We start from the raw sequence: 21,621 nt of genomic DNA, 5'->3' as shown, positions 1-21,621 counted from the left end.
CCCTCAACACATCTGTTCATCTTTCAGTTTGTGAATGTGAAGAATTTCTCTTCATAAGACTTCGTGTTCATAAGAATAGGACGACGACCAGAAAAGTATAAAACAAAACCTTTATTGGTCAAAGGACACGACGGAAAAATATATTCAAGTTAAACGAAAACTAAATTAAAATGTTTTTATCAATTTTTTATCCCACATCAGTTCAATACATCCAAATCTATTTTCTCTCAGGATGAAGCATAGATAATATTAAACTGAAGCCAAATCATGGCTGCAGTACAGCTCATAAACCTCCTCCACGTTAGCAGATGGGACATGAACCAAACTAAAAAAAAAAAGGTTTAAAGATGTTTCTGTCGTTTCAACTCGTTCTTCTCTCTCGGATGTTTGTTCAAGTGTTTCTCATCAGTTTGGTTTGAATCAGTTATTTATGAAATAAAAACAGACGGAGATGATTGACAGCTGACACTGACTCAGGATTGGTTGAGTGTGTGTGGGCGGGACCTTCATCAGTACTACACAGACTCTGACTGTACATGATGTCATCACCACAAGAAGGCAGCGTTTATAGATATTTATTTTACTGGTGTAGTGGAGACGTCGTCTTTCTTTTTTTTTACAGTCTGAATACGTAATCCATGTTCCAGTATAAAAGTAACTAAGTAATCTGATTACAAACTAACGGATGTAACTGACTCCTGCAGGAGTAACTTTACACATGTGATGAATTATCTGATTCAAACTCATTTCTTTATTTTCACCGATCAGAACTGTAACTCTTTCACAATAAAAGCTTTGCACAGATGAACCACAGACTTTTACTGTGAAGCCACGCAGCGGGAAGTTTCTCTTCATGAGATTTTCACCTTCTCGTTAATGAGCGTTGTTTTCACTGAACATCGTTACTTCCTGCGGACTTTAGGATTCCGCAGAATCAACCGTTGATCAATATCTGATCAGCTGATCAATCATGTGGTAAATGTTCTCAGCCGTTGATCAGCTGACACATCTCTGGTTGGGGGGGGGGGGGGGGGGGGGGTCAGCAGCAGCTTGTATTAATGGTGCAGAAGAAGAAGAAGCACGAGGACCAGTGGTCCTAAAGTCGAACCTCAGATATAAACTCTGCTCTTAGTTCTCCACTTCCTCTCTCTCCATCTTCTCCTCCTGTTTCTCCTCCTCCATCACCAGCAACAGCTCCAGCTCTGGTCCCGATCCAGGTCCCGATCCAGGTCCCGATCCAGGTCCTGATCCAGGTCCCGATCCAGGTCCCGATCCAGGTCCTGATCCAGGTCCCGATCCAGGACCTGATCCAGGACCTGATCCAAGTCCCGATCCAGGACCTGATCCAGGTCCCGATGTCTCCAGGGGCTGGATGAGAGCCTCATTAAGGACTTTAATCATCCTCGCTGCCTCACATCGATCCTCCACCTGCTGCAGGTCACACACCGAGCTGAACGACCTGAGGAGTTTCCATGGCAACACAGACAATTATTATTACCACAGAAGAAGAAAGAGTCAAATCACTGTACTGTGTTCACAATGAAAAATTCTAGACAAGCTAAAACGAGTTTAGTTTAGCCGTTACCATAGCAACAGTGATGTTATAAAGTAACGCATGTCAGTCTGCACAGACAAGAAGAAGAAGAAGAAGAAAATCCAGATGTTCAGACCTGCGGAGGACGTTTGTCTCCGAGTTCAGAGTCGTACAAACTTCACTGAGCCAACAAGTGAGAGTGAGAGCCAGCTGATCCAGACCGAGACCGTCCAGACCCCCCTGAGACACCAGCTGGGTCCACCGCACCTGGAGGACGACCAGCGCAACATCAGAGGGACATCATCGATAACTGAGTCAGAGGAGTCAGGGGAGTCAGGGGAGTCAGGGGAGTCAGGGGAGTCAGGGGAGTCAGGGGAGTCAGGGGAGTCAGGGGAGTCAGAGGAGTCAGAGGAGTCAGAGGAGTCAGGGGAGTCAGAGGAGTCAGAGGAGTCAGGGGAGTCAGGGGAGTCAGAGGAGTCAGAGGAGTCAGGGGAGTCAGAGGAGTCAGAGGAGTCAGAGGAGTCAGGGGAGTCAGGGGAGTCAGGGGAGTCAGGGGAGTCAGAGGAGTCAGAGGAGTCAGAGGACAGTACCTGCAGAAAGTCCCTGAGTACCGGCGTCACGCAGACGTCGAGCGGCTGCAGACGACAGCAGCATCCTGATGGGATGACGATGGAATCTGTAGAGATGGAGGACAGGTCATCTCTGAACTGGTTGGTCAGGTGACCTCGATGGACGTCCACCATGAGGACAGACTGACTGTCACACCCTAAGGCTGCCAAATGAGGGCGCCACACCTGCACAGTTACAGAAAGGAGAAGGTTGAGCAGACCAGAGTGTGGAGGAAGTTTGGATGAACATAACAACAAAAAGATGTGACTGAAGACAAAACCTTTGAAAAAGACAGATAATTGCATCATAATAGTTGTAAATTACTGATTTATATTACTATTGTAGTAAAGGTTTATGTGTAAAGGCTCAGTATGAGCTCATTTCTTGCACCTTGTTGATCCAGATGTGCAGACGCTCCTGGTCAGTGAATCCTTCCTGTCGAGCCTCCAGCAGAACATTATCAGGGAACCCTTCAGGAACATGTGATGTAGTTCCCCTGAAGAACACCAGGGGGGTCAAGATGGTCCCATCGGACAGAGCAGAGAGGACAATGTCAAAAAGAGGTGTGTCTCCAGGGGAACCAAACAGCTGGAAGGCCAACTGGTTCTGGTCGTTGAAGGAGTCCGAGTCGATGAAGATGGAGAACTCGTCCATGCAGCCGACGGAGCGAAGAGGAAGAGCTTTACTGTGAATCTTCAGAATAAAGAGACATGGTCACAACCGTTAAATGTCACGGACACCAGAAGTGTCACCAAAACATGTAACGTTAGGTTAAGTTCAGTGTGAAGGAGTTAGTGACCTCATCAGGTGAAGTATAGTGGACCTACATAAAATGTCATGCAGGATATTTAGAGACATCTCGTGGTGAAGGTACATTACAACAACTGAACCCTGAGGACACAGAGGAGGCTGCAGGACAATGTCAGAGAATGACTCAGACATTTGTGTTCAAACAGAACGTCCAGAACATTTCAGGAGAACACGTCTGAAAACATCTCCACTCTTTTGTTGACATGAATGAAAACTGACCTGTGATCGTAGCGATTGTATGAACGCGTGGATTTTCTTCGTGATTTTCCTCGGCAGCTCGGTTTGGCGGCCGGTCTGTCGACCTGCATCGTGTCTCAACATGAAGTCCACAGTCCAGTTGTAACAGTCGATCAGCGGACTGTCCTCTCCCAGAATTCCCCTGGCCCTCTGCAGCAAGACTTCTTCACTCACGACTAACTGTTGCTCTCGCCAAAGCAACAACCTCTCTGCCAACTTCTCTGTCTTCCAGCACCACTTCCTGCCCCACAGCCCTCGCTCCAGCTGCCGAGTCCAGGAGCAGATCAGTGGCGCAGACGTCTTACAGCGTCGCGATGCCTGAGCGACGCTGTGACAGAGAGAGGAGAGGACTGCCGCCAGCTGGGAGACGGACAGAGGAGCGGCTGGAGGCTGAGGCACAAACAGGGAGAGATTGGAGATAAAGCTGGAGGTTATGTCAGCAGAGAACATGCATCTCTCACATCTGCAGCCTCAGTGGCGTCCTCCTCACCTGCTCAGGTTGTGGGCAGGACCCCAGGAATGTGACGGTCATGGCAGGCTGAGAGGACAGAGGTGAGGGGGAGGTGAGGGGTTTGACGGCCAGCTGGGTGGAGGTCTTACTGACAGGCAGGAGGTGGATGGGGATAAACCCCCCATGGCGCTGACCCCCTGGTGATGTCACACCGTGAGGAGAGGAGGGGCAGTTGTGCGCCTGCTGAGCTCCGTCAACGTTCTGATCTGAAACAGAGGATTTTAACACTCAACTGTTTCCTGTGTGTTACTCTGGTGCCACCTGGTGGATGTTCTTTTTATTTGGGATTTTTCGATGGTGTGCTGAAGCTTAAGTTTTGATTTAACTGACATTAATTTGAATATTGCAGGAATATAAAATTATAGAAATAAACTAGTCAATGAAATAATGTAAATGAAAGGAATCTACTTGTGTAGCCACAGTCACCTGTGTGTGTGTGTTCGCCTGTGTGTACTTTGCAGTCATGGTCAGGTCTCTCTATCAGGTGATTGGCCATCACGTCTCCTCTGTAGGAACAAAGTGAACATGACACACACTCCAACCTGTGAGACAACCTGAAACACACAGAAACACGTTACAATGTTTATTTTTTATTTGTTGTCATTTCGCAGACAACAGACAGAAACATTTCTGTTCATCACAAACAGGAAGTGAAGTGTAATTAAACGGTGGCGGCTCGTTACCGTGGGCCTGACTGGAAGATGCTCCTGTACTTGACGTTCCTCCTGGAGGTCGAATGTTTACTGTGAAAACATCACGTCAACACAAACACACAACAGTTTATTCAAGCTCAGACACACAAAATATCACGTTACATGTGTGAACTGGTTTGATTCCTTCATAAGAACGACATGTGAAATACATGTATATTACATATGAAAGGAGCTAAGTCAGTTATGGATGTGCTGAAACAATAAAGACATCAAGTTGAATCAAAAACAAAGGTAACGTTCAGATAAGCTAAAGCTAACGAGCAGACGCAGACGTACTTGATCATGTGGTTGGCGTACGATGTTGAGCAGCAGGTGAGGAACCTGCAGAGGGAGCAGTGGACCACAGACGGGAAGTGAGAGTTGAAGTCCTGAACGATAGACAGACACTCGACACAGAGCTGCAGAGGCCAAGAGACACCGGCTGCCTTACTGGAACAGAGAAGGGACGCAGATTTAAAAACTGACAAGGGAACAGTTTAATAGTGTAAATCTGAGAGTGAGCTCAGGACAGAACAACAGACAGAATCTGTTCACATGACTCTATGTGTGAGGTTTGCAAACTCATCACTGTTGCTATGGTTACACCTGGTGGAGACTTGTGTAAACTGCTCGTTTTATTTTGAAAACTCTGTTTTTGGGATTTAGTCTGAACAGAAACTGAGACTTTAGTTACTGATGACGCCCACGTCCTCTTCCTCATTGGTTCTTATCAGTCACATGACTCGACTACCAGCGGTAGCTTCTGACTGATCCATAGACTCAAACATGATGGAGACTCCAAGCTATGACACGATCATGTGAACACAAACTGTGTGTGTGTGTCGCAGTACCTGAGGTTGGACAGTAGAGGGCCCAGACTCTCCACTGGCTTCCTCTTCGGAACATCCTGTGGCGGTGGCGGTTCAACATTTACCACCTGAAACACAAAGACTTCAGTTCTCTGATGGTTTCACACATGCAAATAAGCTCTGACACAAAGCTACGACTGGTCCTAGTCTCCACAGCAACAGCAGCTGAGGCTTATTGGTAATGTTGTCCTCCACAATGTCAGCTCTAAGACCTGATCTCTCAAGACAGAACCCTGCAGCATTTTCTGAGGTGATGAAATGTGTTGAAATGTGAGAACAGTTTGAATCGTCCGCCACATGACCTCTGACCTTATGAAGTAATATGTTGACCGTCTGAACTGACTTGCCTTGCATGGAACGACAGCTTTCTTTATCGCTTCTTCACTGTCAGCCCCTCCAGCCACCGAGTATGCCCTCACAGTCACCTGCAGACACACACACACGCACACGCACACAGTTCAGCTCTGAGACAAACAGCAACGTCAGATAAAACCATGTGACCTTGAGGTGATGTATACCTTGGTTCCAGGTTTGAGTCCAGTTAGTTGAGGAGGTCTGACGTGGGTTTTGTGATGCAACAGTTTGTGTTCCATCCTTTCTTTAATGTACAGGAAGTTAAGACGGCACTTGTCACAGCTGAACATGTGTTTCTTCTGAAACACACACAGTTCTAGAAAATTGAGTTTTTGCAGAAAACATGTTTTAAAACCAACACAAGAGGAGCAAACAAATAAAATAGTTTTTTACAGTTTACAGAGTAGAAAACTTGTGAAATAGAAAAAATGTCGAAGGATTTGTCTTCATGATACTTGAATCACTTCAAAAAGAGAAAATCGAAAAGAAAAAAATGTACATATGTTTATTCCAGACTTCCAGGTCACTGTGACCTCTGATCAGTTCATCTTTGAGTCCAAGTGACAACTGGTCAAAATGTGAAGAAATTCCCGTAAGACAGACTTGAGATGTCACGTTCACAAGAACAGGATGTGTGTGTGTGTGTGTGTGTGTGTGTGTGTGTGTGTGTGTGTGTGAGAGTGCGTGTGCGTGCGAGTGTACCTGGTGTCGGGCAAAGTGCTGCTGGTAGCAGGTGTCACTGCGCAGGACTCGCAGACAGTACTGACAGAGCAGGTGTTTGGTGTCAGCGTGAGCTTCCTGAAAGTGCGACCACACGTCCGAGTAGAACGACGACCTGAAGTCACACACCTGCAGCACAGGTGAGCAGACGGAGGTCAGACTCAGATACTCCCTTGTCTCTCGAAGCAGTACCCAAGGTCAGGTTATATAGATAAAAGACCAACAGAACATTGTAGTGTCCACGCTTAGAGACTTATATATATATATATATATATATATCTAACTCAGATGCCCCAGACAGAGAGGCACCAACTTCAACTCTTTTGCGTATTACACCAGTATCCAATAGGATGCAGACACCTACATGTAACATAGAGAGTGACAGCAGTTCATCATTCATTGATGCTGTTAGAATGGGTGACACAAGTAGAGGAAGATATATGTGGAGGCTGTCGGAGACATCTTGAGACCTGGGGGTGACAATTGCTCATGTTTGTATATTGTTCCACCTTCTGGTCTCTCTGATGCATCTACATTAAAATCTTCTGCATAAGACCTCAGCTGCTGCCTGAGTTCTCCTTTCACCAGCTTTCAGAAAACTTCCATAACAACAGTTGAAACGTGTGAGCAGCTGCTGTTGTCGTCGTCTCACCTGGCAGACGTACGGCATCTCTCCTGGTTTGTGAGTGTTCTTCATGTGCCGGAGGAAAACTGGTTCACTGCCGAACTCTAGCTCACAGATTCTACATGTCACTGCACAACAGACACACAGCATTAGGAAACAACACACTGACATAATATAATGTGACAAATACATCACACAGTAACAACACTACTGGGCTGTCAACTCCAAGTGTCATGTGTAGGTCACGTGTGTGTGTGTGTGTGTTACAGACCTGTGGACTCAGACGGACTGTGAACAGCCTCCTTGTGGCACTGCAGTATGAACGGAGACGGAAAGTGACGGAAACAGTGAGGACACAGGGACACAGAGTTCCTGTCCTCCTGAGACATCATGTGTTGCTGCATGTGACTCATCAACCTGAGAAAGACAACAACACTCACTTCTTAATTCTTTCCTGAAGAACTGGATGGAGATTTTTATTAAAACTGAGTGAAAATATCAGTTTGACGTGAAGCAAATTAATATCTTTATATGGTTTTGTCCATAAAGTGAAAAATGTATTTCGATGAACATGAATTACTGAATAAATGTTTGGCATCATGTTGACAGGTGAGAGTCTGGAAGCAGCTGATATTTCTACAACACTGTTGAGCGAGTGTGAGCGTGTGCACGAGTCTCACTCCAGGTTGTTGCGCAGCGTCATAGGACAGTGGATGCATCGGTACGGTCCAGTGAACTTTCTGCTATGCTGGTCGGGTTCGGCAGAGTTTGGTCCTCGGGCTGAGCCGTAATAAAAATCCTCCACCAGTATCACCAGTTTACCCTGAATGGGGGTGGCTTCAGATATGTCCTGCTGGTGGCTGCTGAGGTCAGAGGGGTGGGTGGGGCTGGTGAACTGGTCTGACAGGAAGTCATCAGACGATCTGCGAGTCCTCTGCATAGGAGAGATGACTTTAGACTGAAGGAGACAAACAGGAAGTAGACGAAGAGTGTCAGCAGCTCGAACTCACAGCAGGAGGTCCTGATCCCGTCCTGGAAACTTTACTGCTGCTCTGAGACTCTCTGGACACTCGTGACGATGTCTTCTTCTCTCTGCTCCAGCTGCGAGATTTATTCTTCCTCTTCAAGTTCCTCCAGAGGAGGAGACTCTGAGCAATCTCAGGACTGCACAGCTGGAAACAAAGAGGAGGATGAAGAAAAGCAGAAGGAGGAAGATGAGGAGGAAGAAGATAAGGTTATTCTGGTCAACACTTTATTCTCCTTCTATAGAAACTGATTAAAGCTCTCAGAGCTCTTGTGCTGAACGTCTTTGATGTGGTCGAACACTTACACACATGAATCCCCTGAGCTCCGGGATGAATCTGTACTGAGAGAAACAAAGAGTACAGGCGGGAGGAGTCTTTGGCTCCAGCTGACCTGAGGAAACAAACACACCTGGTTCATCTCAGAAATAAAAGACAACGAGAAACTTCCAACTGTTCCTCCAAACTTTTTTCAATATCTCAAAACTTTATTCTAAATTCTAGTGGAGATCCCAAAGTTTACAAGTATTCTGAAACTGAACTGTGTTTGTATAAAATGAAGCAGCCGACATGATGGTGATAATTCTCTGTGGTTTGAATACTTAATAAAAATAATATCCAAGGATTCATATCAGACTCTGGCATTTTAACACGTCATTAAACCTGAGAGCGATTACATGTCTGACCTGGAGAAGGACGGGTTGTCAATAATCAAGCAATAATTAAAGTCCTCTGGTTTGTTTTATAATCATTTTTTCTGAAAGTGATATTAGACACAGACACAATACTGTGTCTATTTTAAATACCATCACATGAGTGTATTCATTATTTATTGTTTAGGTTGTTTCTGTTTTTATGTTGTATATATGTTTGTGTGTTTGTTCTGCTGGCTGTACAACAAACAAGAGACCTTGACATTAACTGAAGCACAAGTGCTGACGAAAATATCTCATCAGACAACACTGTTCCGTCTTTTAAGTATTCATGTTTCTTTTACCAGAATTCACTACTTCTTTGCCACAACATTTTGAGACTTCGACATATGTCACACTCTGCTCTGTAACAGATTTAGAGATTATGTATTAAATAATCTATTGTCAACTCGTGAGAAAATCATTAAGAATATAATGTCCTACTTATCTATTCATATCTTATTATCTCCTGTCAGGACAGATAATAAATGTTTCCTGTTAGTTTTTGTCCATAGCTGGTTTTAAAATCACTGCAGGAGCATTTATAGGTGTAGCTGTGTCAGAGATAAAACAACTGTCCACATCTGTAGAGGTCATGTGACCATGTGACGGTCATAAGCAGTCAAGTGTGTTCTGGTGGTGGATGAGCGAAACAGTTCAGATATAGTCAAACCTTTGTGTCGCAGCCTCAGAGGAGCTGCAGGTCTGCTGCAGCTGGGAGGAGGATTTTTCTTCTTTGACGCTGGGGGTGTGGTCTGTGTTGAGGTGAGTGACAGGATGGGTGGGGTCTTCAGGTTTGTCAGAGGCGAGCTGGATTTGAAGTTCACGTTGTGGTTGTTTAAAACCTTCTGGGCTGCTTCACCAGAGACCACACCTGCACCACAGACGCTTGGAGGTTAGAAAACTATCAGGTTGTGTTTAAACTGTATTTTGCTGATGAGAGGTGTACCTGTGATGATCGGGGTGGAGCCTGCCTTAGGTTCAGGTGGAGCAGCAGCAGCTTTTGGAACTGTACGTGGGTTTGAGGTGGCAGAGGAGAACAGGGAGATGGTAGTGTTGATGTGGCGACTTCCTGCAGGACTGAGGACTGTCACAGTGATGGGGATCTCGACTGAAGTGAAAGCGATGGCTGATCCTTTGGGCTGAGAATATTGCTTCAGCTCTGCACCGCTACCTGAAGGATCAACATGAAGATAAAATAAATTAATTTAATAAAATAGACTCTGCTCCGACCCACTGGTTTAACTGGTTCAGAATCTGTAGACCTTCCCTGTCATGATACAGATAGAACTGAACTGTACTGACCTCCAGGAAGCAGAGGAACCATCTGACAGTTCACCGTTAAGTCCAGAGGACCATCTGAAGGCTGAACACACACACACACACACACACACACACACACACACACACACACACACACACACTGAATCACAGACTACAGCAGTGATAAAGAACTGAATCTGAATCGTCAGTAGCTTCGTTACCGTCTCTGTGTGGTTGAGTGTGGCGGGGCTGCAGCTGTTCACTGGTTGGACTGTGATGGGAATGATCCTGACTGGTGGGGGGTCCTTTGACTGCTGCTCCATGGGACGGACAACAGTCCCCAGACCTGCAGAGACAGTTGTGTTTGAGGCCCCGTTCACACCTGGTGTTCAGCCCTGGTGTTCATAATTTCTGCTACAGATACATCTGACATCCACACTACTGTGGTGCGGTCATGAGTCACTAAAACAGAAATGTTTGTTACTGCTGTTGGTCCCGTTTGACGGGCAGAAATCAAAATGTTTGGAAACGACAAAGCAGACACTCACAACCACTCGCTGATCGAGTCTTTTCAGCCATAAAGTAACCAGTGCTGATTTGCTATGCTCCTATCACATGACCTTTTTCCTGAAGAACCAGCACTAGCCTGAACTTCCAGGGTAGAATGCATCATGGATAATCGATAACAAAAGTTCCTGACCATTTTGTTTTGCTAGCAGCTGATGTTCAGTTAAATTCTGTAATTTACAAGGATACAACTGTTTACATGTGGAGGAGACGAGATATTGTTGAATAAAGTTTTTTTACTTTGTTCATGTCCTGATTTTGAAACATTCCCCCTTGTTCAGTGATACAATCAAGTTTGTGGCTCAAGTATTAAAGTAAATGTAGTAAATATGTTAAACAATATCAATAAATATGGTTAAATATCTGATCCCTTCACTCACTATTCAACCTCAACCCATTTCAACTCTTCACCTTCATCCTTCTCTTTTACTGTCTCTTGCATCTGAGGCCAGACCTCCTGCTCCTCCTCATCACACTCCATCAGCAGGTCCCCACCTGCAGCTCGCTCCACCTCCATAGTCCCCTCCTCACCTGCAGAGGCAGACACAACTGATGTGAACACATCAACGTGTGACAATTCAATGAAGTTGTAACGTGTGATATCCATTACTGGGTCCAAGGTTTTTTAAAGATGCCCCAGTGTCTCTTGCTGTATTTGTGGATGTCGGATGGTAGAAATGATTTAATACCATGTGAACAAAGTTAGTCTTTCTCCAGTGAAGTGAAGCATCAATATCTAAGCAAGTCTATTTAATGTTAATCTGTGATGGAGTTTACATGAAGTTATTTTCTGTAGAGTTTTCTGCGCTTAATTTAATTTTTCTAAATATGGGAAACCACACATACATTTGATACTCTGATTTTAGGTGTGGTGGATAAAAAACACACCAGCTAAGATGTGAAAAACAACAAAAACAGATGTAATGACAGAACCACAAATTACTTAATACATGAATTTAAATCAATTTACTTTCACTGGTTTCCAGTTGCACTTAATTCTCTTCATCACTGTCAGATAATATGTGAAAGTGTATTGTCATTGACAAACATCATACAACTGACATTACTGAATATAAAGAACCATAATGTACAGTCACAAGCAAGAATGAATTATTTGATGGATAGACTTCATGTTTGTTTTGATGTTAGCTCTCAGTTAGCCTAGCTGCTGTGTGAACACTGAGACTCTGTTTTCTCTTTGTGTTAATGAAGATTAAATTAAATAAAAGTTGAAAACTTAAGAGTTTGAAAGTTTTACATTTGAATTATTAATCTATGATCTGACCAAAAACCGAACAAGCAACTGGCTTTAAAAGGTTTTCAGTCTCAGCTAGCATGCTAATGAAAGCACAGACAGGCTAACAATGTTAGCATGAGCAATATTTACATTTAGTGTACTGATGTAAACATGTTGTAAACATGATGTAAACATGTTGTAAACATGATGTAAACAAACTGTGAGAGATTCATTTCATGATGCTGAGCTACCCCCCCCCCTCCAGCACTTTAACATACAGCTACCAATGCTAGCAGGCTAGCCCAGCAGCTAACTAAGAGACTTAAATAACTCTGCATGTTATCTGAATAAAAAGTGAGGCGGGTGCTCGCTTACCTTGTCCGGAGACTTGAAATGTTAAATGAGAACTTATTCCACAGTTAAATCTATTTTTAAAAGAGTTAGTCAGTGACTGAGTGCAGACAGGAGCATTAGCTGTTAGCTGTTAGCACCGGGCACACCGTTTGTGGCTGCTCGGACTGAGCACGGCTCTAACCTCGTATTCCTCCGCCACGTCTCCGCCTCCGGTGAGGACACATGTGCCACAGCAAGGCGGATGGATATCTCACCGTGCTGGCCCTAAAGTCACTATTAATAAACTGCAATAAAACAGAAACTGGATTTAATTCAAAGTGTGAACAGGTCGAACCCTGACGCGAGACGTTCTGCAGCGTCATCACGACGTCACGTCAGTTCTACCGCGTTCAGCAGCGTTTGATCCCCGGGTCGAGCCGAACCACAGCTGCGTGTCAACCACGGTCCCAACAAATAGATCCGAAACAAACCGAAGTCAGACTTTCACAAACAGTTAACGTGACACGTGACACCGCTGGTCCCGGGTCGGTGCCGCTGGTCCCGGGTCGGTGCCGCTGGTCCCGGGTCGGTGCCGCTGGTCCCGGGTCGGTGCCGCTGGTCCCGGGTCGGTGCCGCTGGTCCCGGGTCGGTGCCGCTGGTCCCGGGTCGGACACTGACGGGACCCACGGTCGTTCATGTCACAACGCGGTGTAGCATGAACTAGGCTAAGCTAACGATAACCAACGTTAGCTCTGTGACGTCGCTGAAATATAAACATTAAACACTTTCCGGTTAACATCCAGCTACATGATGCTAATTAGCATCTGAACACATGCTAAGAGCTGCTGCTCAGTGAAACACTAGTTACTGATGTTCAGCTAGCTAGCTGCCTGTGGCTAAGTATATAAAGACATAGATAAAGATATAGATAGTAATGTTTAGCTCTAGTACTGATTCAAGTGTCTTCATCACATCTATAGCATGTGTTAGCTAATGTTGCTCAGCTAACACTGAATCCCATTGCAAATATAAAGTTTAATACAAGGAAGAGATGTGATATGGATTTTAAAGAATGTTTTAAAATTAATGTGCGAAATTTCCACTGATGGTAAAAACTGAAGCTAGCCGATGAGCTAACATCTAAAACGAGCTGGTGATAAGTTAGCTGAACAGGCCTGTATTTCTTCCATTCAACAAAAAGTGGATTTTTTTGTTATTATTAAAAACTATGAAATATTCCTTAAAGACATTAAAGCTAAGAACAGAAACACAAATGAGTGAGTGAATTACATCTGAATTAAATGTATCATATCATATTCATAATAAAATTGATGATGATATTACAGCTCGTACAGGACAAACAGAACAAATCCCTCTTGATGTCCAGTCTTTGACACATTATTCATTGAGTGGCTCTGAAAACACTGATGTGTTCATCAGCTCCACGTCCACAAACTAGATGAACTGCTAATCCACAGATGAAAAATAAGCACCAGGGTTTTTAAGTGTTTGCTGTAATCATTTTGAAATCATATTTTTACAATGACATAAATTCCTTACCTGTTTACCATCACTTAATATACCTTGATCAGCTGACCACAACTATCTCATCATGTAAACCCACAACTTGTATCTTAGATCCCATTCCTACAAAGATACTTACATAACTTCTGCCCTGAATAAAAAGTACTTTACGAAATACAATCAATCATTATCAGGATATTTACCACAGTCCTTTAAGATGAAATGAAATGAAATCAAACCCCTTCTCAAAAAAAAAAAACCCTGGACCCGAGGGTTTGAACCAACTACAAACCAATATCCAACCAACCCTTCCTGTCTAAACTCCTCGAGAAGGTTGGAGCCAATCAGCTGTGAGAGCTTCTCCAGAAAAGTCATGTGAAGACTTTCAGTGTTAGAACTCATCACAGCACGGAGACAAAGTCACTAACGACCTTCTCATAGCTCCAGATGTTTGTGTCTGTCCTCGTCCTGTTAGATCTCAGTGCAGCATTCATCACTATTGATCATCGTTTTATTACAGACACTAGAACAGTTCATTAGCGTCAAAGGAACCTCCCTAAACTTATTTAAATCCTATTTATCAGATCCATTTCAATTTGAGTAAATAAATGATGCCATCTGTGCGCACCAAAGTTAACCACGGTGTTCCACAGGGTTCTGTGCTCGGCCCAGTTTTATTCTCATTATATATGCTTCCACTGAGAAACACTATGAGGAAACACTCTACACCAGAAGAGTGTAATGAACTAAACTTCGTGTCTCAAAGACATTAAAACCTGGATGAGCTGTAATTTACTCTTTTTAAACTTAAAACAGAGGTTCTAATACTCGGCCTTAAACACCTCAGAGATACATTATCTAATGATGACGCTGTGCTAGATGACATCATCCACACATCCAGTGAAACGGACAGGAATTTGTCATCTTTGATCCTGATTTGTCCTTCTAACTTAAAACTAATTTCTAGGACTGCCTTCTTTTACGTTATATCTCAAAAATCAGACATGTCCTGTCTCAAGAAGATGCAGACAAACTAGTCCAGGTCTTTGTTCCATCCAGACTTGATTATTGTAATTCCTTGTTATCAGGCTCCAGCAGTGAGTCGTTAAAAACTCTTTGTCCAAAATGCTGCAGCTCATAGTACCATATCACCACTAGAGCCCTGAGCTCCCAGAATTCAGATTGTTGTCCCCAAAGTTTCTAAAGGTAGAGGAGGAGCCAGAGCGTTCAGCATCAAGCTCTTCTCCTGTGGAATCATCTTCCAGTTTCAGACATTACTGACGACTTCTTTCCCGGAGTCCCTCTGCCTTATCATTTGCAGATCCAGGGCCACCATTGTGGCCACATCGTGAACTAGGATGGCGGATCCTGTATCACTGGCATCTGATCGGAGTGGTGGACCATGATCGAGGTGGCAGCTGATGGTGGATCCTGATCATAACAACACTGCTTGAAAAACAATGTGTCTCCTCAGATACTCGACCATTACTGACAATAATTCCATTCATTCACCTTCCATCAAGCTTCAAACTGTTTACTCTAACCAGTGCTGTAATTACTCTTATTTTTCTGACGTTCTCAGTTACATGTGACATCTACTGCACTTCTGTCCATCCTGGGAGACGGATCCTCACGTGCGTCTCTGAGGTTTCTACATTCTTTCCCCTGATAAAAGGTTTTTCTTAGTAGTTTTACTCTGAACAGAGAATGTCCCACCTTGTTAAGATCTATGAGACAAACTGTGATTTGTGAACATGAGCTATACAAATAAAATGTAATTGATTAATTGATTGACATATTGACCTATATGTTAATCATTACATAACTTAGCTGACTCTTTTTTCAAAGTGACTTACAATAATATGTTAAGACTCTATGAAGTTTCATACTGAGGTATTTCTATTTCCATCTCAATTCACTGTAAAGCAGAGGGAAATATTGTTACTACACAGTTTATAACAGAACATTCATCAGTGTTTATAATGTGTTATTCCAGTTTATTAGGAACACCAAGCATTCAACAGTCCTGTAATAAATCATGAGGTTTTAATGTTCACTCTGTGTTCAGACCCTAAACTATAAATAAAGATGGACGACATGAGTACAGTGACTCCGTCACAACCAAGGTCACTTAGGTCGATGAGGCCCACTGCTCCAGCTACAGAGAGCTGGTCACCTGGTTTTAATCAAAGTTTATTATTATCACATGTACCACAATGAGACAACTGGACCCTTAATAACACACATGACAAGTGTGAAGGTGATGAGTTGAATGTTTCTGAGATATGTGAGACAGAGACTTCATTGATTAGTAAATACTTCACAGTACATTAGAAGCGATTAGACTTTAGTTGTGAGTGTTCATGTGCTTTTGAATTCAAAATGTGTTTAAAAACACAGAGGCTGTGAACAACATGAGTTGTCTTAATGTGTTTAAACAACACAGACTCCTCTTCATTATATTGACTTGATAACAAAGAGCAAAATAAAAGTGTTGGGGGTGACAGACAGATCATTTAAATTGTGCTTGTAAGTCATGAAAACGTGTGTAATGGATTAAGAGGGAGTAACAAAAGTATCTGACAAGTTCACACTGAACGCCGATTTTTTACTAGTTGATTTGAATTTGTTGACATCATCAATTCTATCACTTGATAATCAACTTTGTGAGTTGTGGTTCCAACCTGAGGTGAAAGTCTCCAAATCCTTTTTCCAATAGTTCTGTTCGTAGTTTCAGCTGTAAATTGTTAAAGGTTATTTGTATTAGTTATAGAACAAAAATAACGAGCTTTGTTTTATTACCTGGTAGTTCTGCTCTACGTCACACGTACATGTAAAATATATATCAAAATAAAAGAATGAGAAAATACACCAACAAACGCTTACTACGTATTGACGTAGGTGTCCTGCGTGTGACGTCATGACGTGGTGTACCCGGAAACGGCCAGCAGCTTGTTTTCGTTCTGACCGACACGAACAGAACCTCAGACCGGAGCAGACCGACCGGGCTGAATCGGGCTGAACCGGGCTGAACCGGACTGAACCGGACCGTGACTCCGCAGCTGTCGGTGCTTCGTGAAGCCGCCGCCATGAACGTGAGTCTCGCGGTGAAGCAGTACGTCTCTAAGATGGTGGAGAGCAGCGGCCCCGGGATGAAGGTGCTGCTGATGGACCGAGAGACGGTGAGTCACTTCCACACACTTCCTGCTTCACTGCCACGTGACCTGGAACAGGAAGTGTCCACTGGAAGATGAAGCGTGATGATCATCAACACACCATGATAAACCACTAATGAATGAAGAGCCCGAGCATAGCGCCACCTGCAGGCTGGACTGTTGATTCATGTCAACACACAGCTGCTGCAACAATCACGTCACTGCGGAAGTGAAGCTCCTCAGGGATACTGTCACGTGATTGGCTGAGGTGTTCCTAATAAAGTGCCCATGAGTTTATGTGTAGTTGGCTGCCTGTAAGAAAAGACTGGCTGGATATTAATGTGTGTGTGTGTGTGTGTGTGTGTGTGTGTGTGTGTGTGTGTGTGTGTGTGTGTGTCACAGACCAGCATCGTCAGCATGGTGTACACTCAGTCTGAGATCCTGCAGAAGGAGGTTTACCTGTTCGAACGGATCGACTCTCAGAACAGAGACAGTATGAAACACCTGAAGGCCATCTGCTTCCTCAGACCCACCAAGGTACGAGAGCCGCTCCGCCTCCGTGTGATGATGTCATTCATTGTGATGAGTGATGTCATGTCCACTGTGACGATGACTCAATGTTTAACCTGTGTTTTCTGCAGGAGAATGTAGAACATCTGATCCAGGAGCTGAGGAGACCAAAGTACAGCGTGTACTTCATCTGTAAGTAACATATCCTCCTGAGAGTCACTGTGACATCACTTCCTGAGGATGTCATCATCTCTGATGTCATCAATAATAAGTGTGTCAAACTTCATAGAGAATCTTGACGTTTTTAGAAAAGTAGCTCTTGTGTCCGGAGGTTCCTGATGCCAGAGACCATGGGGTCGTTTGAAGTGAGGGACAGGAGAGGACGTCCCTGCTGGAGGTTTACAGGTTTAGTTTCCATATGGATTTGAAAATGACAAGTTTCCAGAATCAAACGACGAGCGGCCGCTGGGGTTGGGGCTCCGCCCACCTTTGATTATAGGCTGTTTATCTTTTCATATGAAAGTGTCCTGACGTAGAGACGTCTCTCAAACTGTTGGCCTGAAGGGACTAAGACAGTTTGAAACACTAGGGGGCGCTATGAGCACGTTCAACACATACATGTAGATTATATATAAATGGGATTACAACACATTGAAGTGTGTGTGTGTGTGTGTGTGTTTCAGACTTCAGTAATGTGATCAGTAAGAGTGAAATCAAAGCTCTGGCTGAAGCAGACGAACAGGAAGTGGTGGCTGAAGTCCAGGTGAGTCACAGGAAGTTTAACATGATGCTATTACACACGGTACTTTCTCGACTTGTTTTTCAAATATTTACTGATCTGCCTTTAATAAACTCCGTTACCCATCAGCCTCAGGGGCTGGGAACAGACGTGTCTTCATAAGTCTCATGTGTCAGTGATGGTTGAACTGAGGTTTGCTGCTGAACAGATGTTTAACTGCAGATGTTGAGTTACAACGATGATTCATCTGTGTCTGCAGGAGTTTTATGGAGATTTCATCGCAGTGAATCCACATCTGTTCTCACTGAACCTGCACGGAGTGTCCAGGGTGAGTGTGTGAGTGAGTGAGTGAGTGTGTGTGTGAGTGTGTGTGTGTGTGTGTGTGTGTGTGTGTGTCTGTTAGAGAAGGTGCAGTAAACGTGTGTATGTGTGTGTGTGTCAGGGTCGGAGCTGGGAGTCGTCCATGTTGTCTCGCTGTACTCAGGGTCTGACGTCCGTCCTCCTCGCTCTAAAGAAATGTCCCATGATCCGCTACCAGCTGTCCTCGGACATGTCCAAACGCCTGGCAGAGAGTGTCAAGGTTTCCATGGCAACACACACACAATCCCAGTTTTTAACGCTGATTCAAAATCACTGATTTAAAGATTCATTTCTAAAGGAAGAGACTTCTTCTTCTTCTTTCACCTCCGACAGCAAATCATCACGAAGGAGTACGAGCTGTTTGACTTCAGGAAGACAGAGGTTCCTCCTCTGCTGCTGATCCTCGACCGGAGCGACGACGCCATCACGCCGCTGCTCAACCAGGTGCGCAATCACAGCGTTCCGCACCACGACATCGGCACATTTCAAAGTCAAAGATCTTCTGTTGACGTGTCTGTGTCTTTGTCCAGTGGACATACCAGGCAATGGTCCACGAGCTGCTCGGCCTCAACAACAACAGGATCGACTTGTCCAGAGTCCCGGGGATCAGCAAGGACCTGAAGGAGGTGGTTCTGTCTGCGGAGAACGACGAGTTCTACGCCAACGTGAGTCCAACCGCACACACTGAGACGCCATTTCGTATGTGGACACGTGTGTCAGGTTGTTAATGAAGTCGTGTCTCTATCAGAACCTCTATCTGAACTTTGGAGAGATCGGCACCAACATCAAGAACCTGATGGAGGATTTTCAGAAGAAGAGACCTAAAGGACACCAGAGGCTGGAGTCCATCTCCGACATGAAGGTCAGACAGAAGGCCCTTCACTGAGAGGGGCCCTTCACAAACAGAGGGGCCCGTCACTGAGAGGGGCCCGTCACTAACAGAGGGGCCCATCACTGAGAGGGGCCCGTCACTAACAGGGGCCCGTCACTAACAGATGGAAATCAAACATTGACTCATGGTCTGAACGTCTCCAGCTGTGATGTTGACCACATGTTTGTCTCCGCAGGCGTTTGTCGATAACTACCCTCAGTTTAAGAAGATGTCGGGCACCGTGTCCAAACACGTGACGGTGGTGGGCGAGTTGTCTCGGCTGGTTTCGGAGCGTCAGCTGATGGAGGTGTCGGAGGTGGAGCAGGAGCTGGCCTGTCAGAACGACCACTCCAACGCTCAGCAGGTACCTGACGCCGTTTCCTGTCTGAGGAGACCGTGGTTACCACGGTTACCACTGTAACCAACAGAGCGGGAACATTAACGCCTCAGTGAACTTCTCTGCTCCTGCGTCTTTCTTTCAGAGCGTTCGCCGCCTGCTGCAGAATCCTCGTTTGTCAGAGCTGGACGCCGTCCGCCTCGTCATGCTCTACGCTCTGAGGTATGAACGCCACAGCAGCAGCATCCTGCCGTCGCTGATGGACGAGCTGAGCAGGAGAGGAGTGTCCGAACGCCACCGCAAGGTAAATATGTTACTGATGCTCAGCCCTGATTGGACGAGTGAAATGTATTTACATTTACAGTCTCAGTCACTGAAGAAAAAAACATTTGGACTTTTCTGGCATCACCCCCCACCCCCATTGACAGATGGTTCAGTCGGTGGTCGAGTACGGAGGGAAACGAGTCAGAGGAAGTGACCTCATCATGCCGACAGATGCCGTCGCCATGACGAAACAGTTCTTCAAAGGACTCAAGGTACAGTCACAGTCCAAAGCATAGTTACCACCTCATCCTCCTTAGCAACCATCGTCAAGTGTGTGTGTGTGTGTGTGTGTGTGTGTGTGTGTGTGTGTGTGTGTGTGTGTGTGTGTGTGTGTGTGTGTGTGTGTGTGTGTGTGTGTGTGTGTGTGTGTGTGTGTGTGTGTGTGTGTGTGTTCAGGGTGTGGAGAACGTCTACTCTCAGCATCAGCCACTGCTTCATGACACTCTGGATCAGCTGATTAAAGGTCGACTAAAAGACAGTCAGTTTCCATACCTGGGAGCCAGCAGCCTGCGAGACAGGTAACACACACACACACGCACACACACACACGCACACACACACACACACACACACACACCTGAGAGTGACACCTGTGTGTGTGTGTGTTGCAGGCCTCAGGACATCATCTTGTTTCTGATTGGTGGAGCCACTTATGAAGAAGCTCTGACTGTTTACAACATGAACCGAAGTTCACCTGGAGTCCGCATCGTCCTCGGAGGAAGCAGCATCCACAACACCAAGAGGTCTCTCACACACACACACACACACACACACCTGAGTCGCAGAGCAGCTGTCTTTACCTCACTCTCTTTCTCTTTCAGTTTCCTAGAGGAAGTGATGTCGTCAACAAGTCATGGTGGCGATGGACCACAAGGAAGTGGTCGCCATGGCAGTAGACGCTGAGAAAACACACACAGTCATATCAGTCTGATTCTTTCAGTGAAAATATTACATGAGATAAGACATTTGATCTTATCATGGAAAAGAAAGAGATAAACAAACCCTGATGTGATTTTGTCTCTGATGTTTCATCCTTTAAGTTTACTGGAAATATGTTCACACACACACATAGACATACATAGACACACACACACACACACACAGACTCACAAACATAGGACGGGGGTCCTTGGCAGATGTAAATACAATTCCTGACAGTCTGTGTTGTTGCTTGTTGTGATTGTTTATTACGGGGGTCAGAATATTAGGAACACCTCTGAATCTATCACAGTGAACCTCGTTAAGAGACACATCACAGGTTCCAGCTCAACTGCTCATGTCTGGAACAACACAAACAGGCTCAGTGTTTAGACTCCGTCAGTCTCTGTTGGTTTTCTGCTTGTATTTGGTGAAATGTCCCTTTAAAGTATCTAAATGTTCAACTTTTAAGTTAAAATCTAAATAAATCACTGCATCCTGTGATTCATTAAACAATTTCTGCAAATTAAATTTGACTCCATTATTTCTTTTTGTCATATTTTAATTTATATCTGAGTTTATTCCTCAGTGACTTTAAAAAAAGTTTGAAATGTTTCTGCTGCTGTGATCAATGCTGTGACATCCACTTCCTGTCCGCCTTCACTTTAAGTGGAAAACAGGAGATTTATAACTTCAGGTCAGAGGTCACCGAGAGGCTTCGTTCTCACATCAGTTATTTTCCTCATTTATTAATTTGTTCATCTTGATGATTTGTCTTGAGTTAATAAACAGAAACATTATTTCAGAG

General features: G+C 44.6%; 2 protein-coding genes across 4 annotated transcripts; one reads left to right on the top strand and one right to left on the bottom strand.

Annotated features, from left to right (window-relative positions):
* Positions 1-96: 96 nt before the first annotated feature.
* On the bottom strand, positions 97-16,690 carry pogza (pogo transposable element derived with ZNF domain a). Of its 3 annotated transcripts, XM_069516465.1 has the most exons (26): positions 16,486-16,690; positions 16,284-16,336; positions 12,278-12,380; positions 10,917-11,036; positions 10,160-10,284; positions 9,981-10,041; positions 9,625-9,849; positions 9,349-9,549; positions 8,292-8,377; positions 7,972-8,133; positions 7,642-7,895; positions 7,233-7,378; positions 6,989-7,089; positions 6,319-6,465; positions 5,781-5,915; positions 5,610-5,687; positions 5,245-5,330; positions 4,691-4,843; positions 4,385-4,444; positions 4,128-4,255; positions 3,681-3,907; positions 3,173-3,580; positions 2,534-2,836; positions 2,125-2,328; positions 1,671-1,801; positions 97-1,459 (listed from the first exon to the last, which is right to left on the bottom strand). In XM_069516465.1, exons 1-26 carry the CDS (start codon positions 16,688-16,690, stop codon positions 1,129-1,131), a joined length of 4,233 nt encoding a protein of 1,410 aa, XP_069372566.1. In that variant the 3' UTR covers positions 97-1,128. The 3 variants fall into 3 exon arrangements, with proteins under 3 accessions (XP_069372566.1, XP_069372567.1, XP_069372568.1); XM_069516466.1 differs by lacking the exon at positions 16,284-16,336 and having other exon boundaries at positions 16,486-16,611; XM_069516467.1 differs by lacking the exons at positions 16,284-16,336; positions 16,486-16,690 and having other exon boundaries at positions 12,118-12,690.
* Positions 16,647-21,344, top strand: vps45 (vacuolar protein sorting 45 homolog). The gene is made up of 15 exons (XM_069516516.1): positions 16,647-16,781; positions 17,157-17,291; positions 17,396-17,456; positions 17,948-18,027; positions 18,263-18,331; positions 18,446-18,583; positions 18,697-18,807; positions 18,894-19,028; positions 19,112-19,225; positions 19,431-19,598; positions 19,717-19,875; positions 20,000-20,107; positions 20,292-20,413; positions 20,507-20,638; positions 20,717-21,344. The coding sequence occupies exons 1-15, from the start codon at positions 16,689-16,691 to the stop codon at positions 20,796-20,798; spliced, it is 1,707 nt and encodes a 568-aa protein (XP_069372617.1). The 5' UTR covers positions 16,647-16,688; the 3' UTR covers positions 20,799-21,344.
* Positions 21,345-21,621: the final 277 nt, after the last annotated feature.

The sequence above is a fragment of the Paralichthys olivaceus genome, chromosome 20 (assembly GCF_024713975.1).
Source record: "Paralichthys olivaceus isolate ysfri-2021 chromosome 20, ASM2471397v2, whole genome shotgun sequence".
Lineage (NCBI taxonomy): Eukaryota > Metazoa > Chordata > Actinopteri > Pleuronectiformes > Paralichthyidae > Paralichthys > Paralichthys olivaceus.
Note: the sequence above shows the minus strand (reverse complement) of the source record. Positions and strands in the feature narration are given on the sequence as shown.

What these genes read in the sequence shown, in the direction of transcription:
- vps45 (XM_069516516.1), top strand. Translation starts at nt 16,689, where the DNA reads ATGAACGTGAGTCTCGCGGTGAAGCAGTACGTCTCTAAGATGGTGGAG. An exon ending in AGTCCATCTCCGACATGAAG is followed by an intron (nt 19,226 to 19,430) that starts GTCAGACAGAAG and finishes TTGTCTCCGCAG; the next exon opens with GCGTTTGTCGATAACTACCC. An exon ending in AGCATCCACAACACCAAGAG is followed by an intron (nt 20,639 to 20,716) that starts GTCTCTCACACA and finishes TTTCTCTTTCAG; the next exon opens with TTTCCTAGAGGAAGTGATGT.
- pogza (XM_069516465.1), bottom strand. Translation starts at nt 16,690, where the DNA reads ATGGCGGCGGCTTCACGAAGCACCGACAGCTGCGGAGTCACGGTCCGG. An exon ending in CCTCTACTGTCCAACCTCAG is followed by an intron (nt 4,844 to 5,244) that starts GTACTGCGACAC and finishes TCTCTGTTCCAG; the next exon opens with TAAGGCAGCCGGTGTCTCTT. An exon ending in TGCACATCTGGATCAACAAG is followed by an intron (nt 2,329 to 2,533) that starts GTGCAAGAAATG and finishes GTAACTGTGCAG; the next exon opens with GTGTGGCGCCCTCATTTGGC.